This window comes from Bicyclus anynana, chromosome 21 (genome assembly GCF_947172395.1).
Source record: "Bicyclus anynana chromosome 21, ilBicAnyn1.1, whole genome shotgun sequence".
Taxonomy (NCBI): Eukaryota; Metazoa; Arthropoda; class Insecta; order Lepidoptera; family Nymphalidae; genus Bicyclus; species Bicyclus anynana.
In genome coordinates, this window is record NC_069103.1 from 10,909,952 (window position 1) to 10,920,762 (window position 10,811).

A 10,811-nucleotide genomic window follows, 5' to 3' on the forward strand; every position below is an offset into this window, starting at 1 on the left:
CAATGTCAAAAACACTCAACTTGTCAAGACTGTCGGTGACCCAAATATTCTTATCAGTTTTCGTAATCATACTTTTATTTTAATACCATTAAATACCTTGATAGAATTCCCTAATCTTGAATGATTCGGCTCTTAGAAAATAGCAAATCAATAAGCCCAATAAAGTTGCTCTCAAATAGTGTATTATGAAAGAAGAGAATTATTCATTGCAGTTATGGGTGCTGAAGTTATGTTTAAAAATTGTGTACCCAAAGTTCAATATTCACACATTTCTTGTCTTCCTAGCTATTAAGTACAGATATTATTACCATAAAGGTCTGTTAAGTCACAAAGAAATGAATATCTATAAAATTAAATGCCTTCCAAAAAACGTTACAAAGTCTCTTGTCAAGAAGCACGTTGAAGAGGAAAATCTGTATGTTCTCTCACACAAATGTATCATTATACCAACAGACCAGTTTATACAATTAAGTGTTGAAAATTTCTTTTATAAAGACAATGGAGTGTTATGGGTAATTATGAAACTAGCACCTGACATGAAGAAAAGACTTAAAGATAAAAACTACAGCAAAAAAGACAATTTAAAATATAACCTCGACTTTATAACATCTGAAATTCACAAGAAACTTTGGACATGTTCCAATCCAGAAGCTATAGAGAGCGAAAGAATTGTACCTCTGATTGGATCAAATTATGTGCATACAGCTTACACTAATGAGGATGAATTTTTAAGTATAGCATCCTCATTTGGATTAGGTGAACAGAATGATATAGAAGTGTCATTTCATCCAATTCCTTCAGTAGAATATTCACCAAAAATCGCTGCCACTGCAGAAGTCAGTCTGATAGTAAATGAATATGATCTGGAAAATGATTTTCTAAAAGAAGTGCTAAGCAACCACTTTGAAATACCTAAAGTTGTAAGCCTAAATGATGTGATAGGGATAGAACTTACCCCATGCATAATATCCAAGTATAGTTATAAATATTTAGATATGATAGAATCTATTAAAAAACTTTACTTCATATGTAGAAAACTTCAAGGTGATGAGACTGAACCAAAAGTGAAAAGCAAAGTTATAAAAGCATATTATATTGTTAAAGGAGTAACTCAATTAACTCTGGGTGAGAACACACACACAATGAAACCAAAAAATGAATATTTTGAAATAGAAAATTCAGTAGGAAATCTGTTTAAATTACACTCTTGCCCTGATGGTCTGAGACACATTTTCAACCAAATTCAAGAAGCTATTAACCCATTTTTAACAGGAGAAATAGGTAATCATTTACAGGTACAACTTTAGAAAAGAAAGTAAACTATAAGTTGAAAAGTATATATAATTCTTTAAATATCTTTCTGACGAGACATATCCCATATAAAATAGTAAGAATAAGTTTTTAGTAGCTCAGTATAACTATATTAATAAGACACAAACAGAAACTTTTTCACAATGTTTGTAAATACCTAAAGGCTAGTTTTCTTGTCATTTTATACTATTGTTAATTTTATCTTGATCAATAAAATGTGACTTGAAAAATTTATTACAGTGCTGAAAAATCTCCTTAACAAATCTTTGCTTTTTACAGATGAATTATCTGCCTCGCTGTCAAGTCCTATTATTCCAATGTTGCTCCTCACAGGATCTATTGGCTCTGGAAGACATTTGCTGGTGAAGACTTTGGCTAAGTGCAATGGTATAAATTTTTTTTGACAGTAGTTAGTGAATGTAGCATAATTAAGGCCTAGTGCCTGAGTTATCACTGGAAACCATACCCATCAGACCACCCCAATGCTGCTTGATGACAAAAATAAGCATGGTGGTAGTACTTCTGATCAGCTACATCTCAAAACATTCCTGTGGCCCAGTCAACAGGCGAAAAGTTGGGTGATGGGATTTTAGATACTAGTTGTCTGCCTCTCTCCTCTGCCTAGCTTTTTGCTTCTCTGTGAACATAACCTAGAGAATGACGGTCCTAAATGGTAACTCAGTAGTGTCACTTGCTTGTGTGAATGTATTAAAAATAATAATTTTGATTGATTACTATTTATCAACTTTCAGGTCTCAACTCCTTACATATTGACTGTAATAGTATACAAAACTCTACGGCAAAGCAAACTGAAAGCAAGATCAGCTCAATGATACAAAAAGCAAAAGCAGCTGCTCCTTCTATAGTTTTGTTAGATAATTTTGAGGTAAGCTAATAATTATTTTAAAAGCAGCTGCAGATTCTTGTGCATATTCATCGTGAAAATCAAGCTGTAATTCTTGGCAATAAATGCAACATAACTGTCAAAATTCCATTTACAAAACTTAGCGTCTGCTTACATACCATACGGAAACCTTTTTGGGATTCACGCACAATTTGCTTAAAAATTTAGAATCGCCATAATAGCATGTGGCAAGCTACCTTTCTCCTTAGTGCCACTGATCAATTTTCATGTTTATATCAAGACTGATAGAAAAATCTATTTATGAATGTGTTTTAAAATCCATAATATTTCCACTAAACAGGTTTTAGCAGTTGATGCAGAAAACAATGAAGACTTTAGAGTTATGGAATACTTTGTCACAGCGATAACAGACTTGTATGAAAACTACACAAAACATCCAATCATATTCATAGCTGTAACTGAAAAAGTGGACTTGAAACCGAACATGATGAGAATATTTTTGGAAAAATTTCACATACCAACACTAAATGTTGACCAAAGATATAAACTCTTACTATGGTATGCATCAGCTATGGGTTTTATTGTAAGCGATAATAATAATACAAACCAAAAATGTATAGACATTGGTAGCGAAGAAAGTTTACATTTAAATAGCTACCTAAAAGATGTCTTATATAGAGTGGCATCAAAGACTGAAACTTTTGTGTATGGAGACTTGGATACACTTATTCACTTTGCAATGAGGGAGTCTTATTTGAATCAGACTAAAGGAAGTTCCCTTATATCTAGTGATCCTAATTTGCGGCTTGTACAAGAAGAAGATTTTAGCAATGCTTTAGGTAAGTTACAGATTAATAATAAAGATTTGGATTTACACAAAACATCCAAGAACTTATTATACTTCTATCACAACACACAAATACACAAATTTTCCATATCAGAACTGCATATTTTTGTAATTTTAATACTTAAAATACCTGTTAACTGTAAACTTAAAAAATATTTGTATTATTTTCAGAATGTATGAGGAAACTACAAAGCCAACATTTGGACGCGCCAAAAATACCAAAAGTGTACTGGGAAGATATAGGTGGATTGGAAAAACTGAAAAAGGAATTATTAAAAACTATAGAATTTCCAATCAAATTTCCATATCTATTTAAAAAGTCTTCCCTAAAAAGATCAGGTATGTATTTATTTATAAATTTCATCAAAGTGTCAGTCTTCATTTGCAGCTGAAATGCGCTTCATTTGTGCAATGAAAGAGATAATATTTACAGTTTTTTTTTCTTGATCTTCTTATTATTTATTTATTTATTTATTTATTTATACACATGAAATATGCCCAGAGAAACATTACAGTTTCCCAATTCGTTTCTCGAGCAATCAGAAATAATAATTACAACAATAAATCTAAAATTACAAAATGAATATTAAACAATCAAAATAATTTAAAAATAATAAATTCAATTCAAATTAAAAATTAAGAATAAATTAACATTAACCAAGTCAATTATGACCTTCTGGGGTTATACCTGATCCTTAAAACCTACCAGCGAATAAAATGCTTTTTGATTTTCAATTCAGTGCTGATGACATTCTTTACCAGGTATTTTGTTATACGGCCCGCCCGGATGCGGCAAGACCCTGGTTGCCAAGGCGGTCAGCACTGAGCTCAATGTCAGTTTCATGAGCGTCAAAGGCCCTGAGCTGCTCAATATGTATATCGGTCAATCTGAGGAAAATGTCCGGAAAGGTAAACATTTCTAACATGCATTATAAAATCAATATTATTATCTAAACAAATAGACCTATGTACAACAGCCAATTATAGTGGCAAAATGCGGAAGAGGCCCAAGAAAGAAGACCTAAACAATCGTCCGACTTGAAATAGACGAAGTTAGCTTCAGCGTCTCGCCTTTTAAGTGCAAAAATCTTTAATATAATTTTTTTTTCCTCAGGCAGCTATGGACCTCCGAAGCAATATGTTATTTTTTTTAAAATCATCTATTAAGTAGAGGTAAAAATTGTTGAAGTAAAACTTCTTCACGCACTCTGACGTAAGGAATACGTCGGTGAATGCGTTACGAAAAGTGTAATCGGGCAATGTGTGCTGCCATCTACAGGTTTAGTGAAACAGTGTTCGTTATTTTTAACTATCAGCCCAGTCTACTACCAGTATGTCAATTATAAGGATTATATGATACGTTGCAAGGTAGTTATGCCTAAGACTCATAGATGGCGCTTTGGCTTTTTATTTTGTTTCAGAAGAAAGTTTTACTTTAGTCTTGTGGCCTACAGCACTTTCTAATGGTATTGAATTTTTCGGCCAGTGTTCGAAGCGGCGCGCGCATCGTCCCCGTGCATCGTATTCCTCGACGAGCTGGACGCGCTGGCGCCGCGCCGGGGTGCCGCGGGCGACTCCGGCGGCGCTAGCGACAGGGTCGTGAGTCAGCTGCTGGCGGAGGTGGACGGGGTATCCAGCGGCAAAGGTATTTATCTATATTCTATATATATAGATATCAATGTTCGTGTCAGAATTCAAAGCGGCACTCGAACGGATTTGCGGTCTTTCGCTAGTTAACCTAACTAATATTGTATAAAGGTATATATAAAGGAAGAATTTATTTAGTTTTGTTTGTTACGAATAGGATCTAAACCTGCTGGACCGATTTTAAAAATTCTTATACCAGTGGAAATCTACATTATCATAACATAGGCTATAATTTGTCACCAAAACCGGTAAGTTCTGCTATCTGCTGCAATTTATATAAAAACACTAGTGGGCACCTACGACTTTGCCCGCCCTTAGACCTCCTTAATTGGAGCCTTTTTCTTGTTGTTTATTTATTGTTTACAAGTTAGCCTTTGAATACAATTTCATGTGGTGGTAAGTGATGATGCAGTCTAAGATGAAAGCGGACTAACTTGTAAAATTACACGTACTCGCTAGATGTTTCAGTGCTTGAAGGTATTGACTGAGTGGTTCGCCGGCCCTCTGACGGCGCAAACGAAAAACATGTCGCTCCGCAATGTCGGATCGTTTCGGTTCAATATGTTCGCCGATTAATTTCACCAAATCCGCGAATGTTTTTGTTTCCGGATTATTAGGAGCACACAAATCACTCATGAGATCATACGTAGGTTGGCCCACCACCGTAATCAACGTTGCGACTTTCAAATCATCGTCGATTTTATTGAGTTGAATGAACTGTTCCACGCGTCGTATGTAAGCCGACCATTTTTTGCTATTTAAATCGAAGCACTCGATTTTTCCAATAGGCATTTTGAACGACACTCACAAACACAAACACTAGGTATAATTTTTCTCGTCGCCAGTTAGATATTACGATTATTAAGACTATTATAATACGGGAGCAACAATCAAAGACCGCGTCGGTGACATAACTGATTTATTACCAAAGTACCCACATACAACAAGGAGGAGGATGAAAATCCACACCCCTTTCAGTTTCTACACGACATCATACCGGAACGCTAAATCGCTTGAAGTTACGCCTTTACTACTACTATTTAGCCACAGCAGAAGCAATCCACTAGCCAAAGGTATATTTATTGTATATATATAGAGATACTATTTTTTTAGATGCGGATACATCGAGCTTTGTGTTCATAATGGGCGCCACGAACCGGCCCGACCTGCTGGAGCAGTCGCTGCTGCGGCCCGGCCGACTCGACAAACTCATCTACGTCGGCCCTTACACGGGACTCAGGGAGAAGACATCCGTTCTCACTGCACTTTCTAGAAGGTTGAATACTCGTATAACTTTCATATAAAATATTAGTTATTTGTACATTAAAATGACACCACTTTATTTTTTGTATTTGTCGGCGAGTGAGTTATATATTTTTTTTTATTTTACCCACCTACAGCTAATACACAGTACATGTTATAAAAAAAAGTATACAATGATCGTGGACAATGTGTCCAGCTACTTACATGTGGCAACAGCTTGACAACAGAGATGGGGAGCATTGACTAGTCATAAAAGCGGCCCTCAACCCTACTGCCATCAATTGCAAGTCTGAGATCCGCTCGTGCTTGACTAGCTGCCCTATGATAGTTAATCAATATTGTAGTTAGAGGGTAGAACTGTAAGTGTAAAGTAAGTTAAATGATCGTAACACACAAAGTAACACTATCGATCATTACCGGATAATGATCGATAGTGTTACTTTGTGTATCTGCCATCCTTGACACGTAAAGCTTAGAACCTGCTCTGAAGCTTCGGCTTCTCCGTTATCAGAAGTGGAATTTAGTCTGCTCCGCCGACATATTCTTTACTTTAAGCAGTATCTTTCTAATTGAGATTTCTTACTTAATCTTTCTTTTACTAAATACTTTGTTAGTCGGCCTTAATGTTCGCTTTAAGGTCATATTTGATCAAAATTCTTTAAGTTCAATCTATTGAAAATAACTGTTTAAAAATTCACTCAGGGCGTCATAATCCGCAGTATTGGTTAGTTAGCTGAAGACTGCCATAAATTATATCAATGTTGAATAACGAATATATTTACGTACGTAATACTTTACGAAAAACGCGTTGGGAAACCTCGTAAAATTTTAAGTTTTCGACTTATCAACTTTGTCATTTGACGCTTCAGAAATGCTTGTGAGCTAAGCCTGGTTGAAATAAATGAATTTTGACTTTTAAAACATTGCAGTTACAAGTTCCGGCCAGAAGTCCAGCTGGAGGACGTGGCGGCCGCGCTGCCGGAGCGCTGCACGGGCGCAGACCTGCTGCAGGTGGTGGCGGTGGCGCGCCAGGCCGCCGTGCGCGCGCTCGTCGACAAGCTGCACGCAGGTACGCACTGCCACTGCCACTGACACTGACACTGTCTACCCGTGCCGTTAGTGAAGTCCAGCTGGAGGACGTGGCGGCCGCGCTGCCGGAGCGCTGCACGGGCGCCGACCTGCTGCAGGTGGTGGCGGTGGCGCGCCAGGCCGCCGTGCGCGCGCTCGTCGATAAGCTGCACGCAGGTATGCACTGCCACTGCCACTGTCACTGACACCCGTGCCGTAAGTGAAGTCCAGCTGGAGGACGTGGCGGCCGCGCTGCCGGAGCGCTGCACGGGCGCCGACCTGCTGCAGGTGGTGGCGGTGGCGCGCCAGGCCGCCGTGCGCGCGCTCGTCGACAAGCTGCACGCAGGTACGCACTGCCACTGCCACTGACACTGACACTGTCTACCCGTGCCGTTAGTGAAGTCCAGCTGGAGGACGTGGCGGCCGCGCTGCCGGAGCGCTGCACGGGCGCCGACCTGCTGCAGGTGGTGGCGGTGGCGCGCCAGGCCGCCGTGCGCGCGCTCGTCGACAAGCTGCACGCAGGTACGCACTGCCACTGCCACTGACACTGACACTGTCTACCCGTGCCGTTAGTGAAGTCCAGCTGGAGGACGTGGCGGCCGCGCTGCCGGAGCGCTGCACGGGCGCCGACCTGCTGCAGGTGGTGGCGGTGGCGCGCCAGGCCGCCGTGCGCGCGCTCGTCGACAAGCTGCACGCAGGTACGCACTGCCACTGCCACTGACACTGACACTGTCTACCCGTGCCGTTAGTGAAGTCCAGCTGGAGGACGTGGCGGCCGCGCTGCCGGAGCGCTGCACGGGCGCCGACCTGCTGCAGGTGGTGGCGGTGGCGCGCCAGGCCGCCGTGCGCGCGCTCGTCGACAAGCTGCACGCAGGTACGCACTGCCACTGACACTGACACTGACACCCGTGCCGTTAGTGAAGTCCAGCTGGAGGGCCAAGTTGTAAAATATTGGTACTTGGAACACGAAAATTTCGTATAAATACATACTTAACACACTAACAAAGTTGTAAAATGAAAACTTTAAAAAATATTTCGTTAGGGTAATTCCCTACATGTGAAGTCATTGAATTTATTTCGTCTACTCAGTGGTCATATTATCTTCAAAAAATATTAAGTGTGAGAACACCATCTCTCAATTCAGTATACCTAGCATGTGTGAAAAGTGCTAGACAAAATATCAACCAATGGTGGCGAAGAAGTCCCAATACTATTTTTTTCATGTTGCGTTATTATAGGTAGCTATTTATCTATTATTTTTCACGAGATAAGTCGTTTGGTCGCATGTTAGGCCTACAGAGATCCATCCAAGTGCTAATCTGTGGCTATTAGTAACCATAGCTGGGCACCGTTAATCAAATAGTTAACTTCGCTAATCGTTAATCCGCTACAAAAAAAGTTAGCTTCGTTAAACGTTAAAGCGTTACATTCCGGAAGAATTAACGCAAGTTAACGTTAATCGTTAATCCGTTAATATGACTGGTTAATATTGCATTTTTAAATCATTGTGTGAGATTGGAAATTTACCACTGGAAAAATAAAGGTGAGCACTGGGGAAAAGTGCCATAATTTGTTTTTAGTTTATTTTATCAATAATTTTAACATAAATATAGTAATTTGTTGATTTATTTGAAAAAAAAATCTTTAATAATTTCTTACTTGTCTAAACCTGTAAATCACGTCGCGCGGGAAATAGTAGGCATTGGATTAACGATTAACGGACTTCTGCATATTAACGGAAGTTAACGGGTCCGTTAACATTTTTAAAAGTTAATCCGTTAATCAAAATGTTAACTTCGTTAATTAACGGTTAACGGATTAACGAGTTAATGCCCAGCTATGTTAGTAACAAAACCCACCATTCTTAGTCGGCATTTGACTTACAACTACAGATTCCTACACAGCGCGTGGCCCTCTTTGCAATTTTTTTAAATATGTATTTTTTATTTTCAGGTCAGATAAAAGAAGGTGATCTCACCAGTGACTCAGTTTTAATAGGTGTAACAGAGCTATGCGAAGGAGTCAAAGCGTTCAGGCCGTCTGTCACAGAAGAAGAATTAGCATATTATGAATCACTTCAATCACAAATGTAATTTATAATCAGAAAACCTGTAATATAAAATGAGCAAGCAATAAACAGTTATTGATTACCAACAATCTTAATTCATTTGTGATATCCTTTAATACATAACCTTAAATTATTAATTATCTGTAGTAAAACACCTTTACGTTTTTCTTATTGGGAAGTATGTTGATGAATTACGTTAAGTGCAATCAGGCGGGGTTTTTTTTTAACTATAAGTGCTTCCATCTATACAGCATCTATCTACAGCCGTTCTTAATGAATACTGTTTACCAACAAAGAAATTGAAAATGAAGATAGAAAATGCATGTCATTTCATAACTTATTTATTTTAAATTATATATGGTTTGTTTATGCAAGTGGAAGGTCATAAGAGGAGAGGAAGGCCAAAGAAGAGATGGTTGGATTGTATGAAAGAGGACATGTGTGTAAAAGGAGTGGATGATGAGTTGACGAGTAATAGAAACGAATGGAAAAGATTGACATATTTTTCCGACCCCACTTAAGTGGGATAAGGGTAAGGAGATGATGATGATGATGATGGTTTGTTTATAAAATGTTGTTCAAAATTTATTAACCATATCTAATTGTTCCAAGCTTATTAATCAAATTTATTTTCATTAATTTTAGAACAAGTTACAATTAATTATAATTATTATTACTACAGATTTATACCCTCATTTTTAATTTGTTTGTTGGTAAACAGTATTCATCAAGAACGGCTGTAATATATATGCTTATTGAAATGGTCTTTGTTATTTTAAATAGCCAGTAGATGGCGTTCTTAGATAACGTTGAAACAATCCTTTTTATCATCATCATCATCATCATCATCATCATCATCATCATCATCATCATCATCATATCAGCCGATGGACGTCCACTGCAGGACATAGGCCTTTTGTAGGGACTTCCAAACATCACGATACTGAGCCACCTGCATCCAGCGAATCCCTGCGACTCGCTTGCTCGCTATCCTTTTTATACACTTCAAGAACTACAAGAATTTGATGTTAGGAATGTTTGTTACTCTTTCATGCCTTGACTACTGAACCTAATTAGATGAAATTTGGTATTGTGGCTATATGATACACATAGGCTTTATCTCGGAAAAATCCATGGTTCTCGAGGGATTTATGAAAAACTAAATTTCACGCAGACGAACTCGCGGGCGTCCGTGATCCGCTAGTCTCCATATAAAACATTCTTCATACTCTATGTATAAAACTGCCTTTTAAATGGAGATTTTTGACTTCTTTCCGACTTTAATTCAAAAATATTTCGCATGCGGAAATAATGTCGCTGCTATGTCCAACGTTTTCGTGTAGGTAGCTCAGACTAAATACATAAGGACTAGTATCGCATCCAAATTCACGAACAAAATTTTCTGCCATTTTCTAAGGAAAACGAGCTTAGATTTCATACATTTCTTATACTAAATTAGCAGTTTTTGTTCGTTTTTTACACCATTTAACTACACAAAAAAGTATTTTTACGGAGATTTTTAACCGACGGACACGATTGTAGACTATGAAACATCGATTCTATGGAGACAGTGTTTATAATCGCATAAGATCGTTGATCATATACTTTGACAGAAAAATAATGTCTTGCAAGGCAGGTCTTTATCTAATTAGTCTGAGTGTAGGTAGATTAAATTATTATCTTTTTCTCCTTGGAGTATATATTCTTAGGACGTCAGTTTGTGTCAAAGAGTAGAATAAGTC

The 10,811-nt window shown here is 38.2% G+C and overlaps 1 protein-coding gene across 1 annotated transcript; it reads left to right on the plus strand.

The window, feature by feature from the left end:
* Nucleotides 1–31: 31 nt before the first annotated feature.
* LOC112043493 (peroxisome assembly factor 2) lies at nt 32–9,158 on the plus strand. The gene is made up of 10 exons (XM_024078949.2): nt 32–1,281; nt 1,591–1,698; nt 2,064–2,197; nt 2,517–3,015; nt 3,195–3,362; nt 3,786–3,932; nt 4,510–4,668; nt 5,784–5,946; nt 6,863–7,002; nt 8,955–9,158. The coding sequence occupies exons 1-10, from the start codon at nt 186–188 to the stop codon at nt 9,092–9,094; spliced, it is 2,754 nt and encodes a 917-aa protein (XP_023934717.1). The 5' UTR covers nt 32–185; the 3' UTR covers nt 9,095–9,158.
* Nucleotides 9,159–10,811: the final 1,653 nt, after the last annotated feature.

What these genes read in the sequence shown, in the direction of transcription:
- LOC112043493 (XM_024078949.2), top strand. Translation starts at nt 186, where the DNA reads ATGAAAGAAGAGAATTATTCATTGCAGTTATGGGTGCTGAAGTTATGT. An exon ending in CGGGGTATCCAGCGGCAAAG is followed by an intron (nt 4,669 to 5,783) that starts GTATTTATCTAT and finishes CTATTTTTTTAG; the next exon opens with ATGCGGATACATCGAGCTTT. An exon ending in CGTCGACAAGCTGCACGCAG is followed by an intron (nt 7,003 to 8,954) that starts GTACGCACTGCC and finishes TTTTATTTTCAG; the next exon opens with GTCAGATAAAAGAAGGTGAT.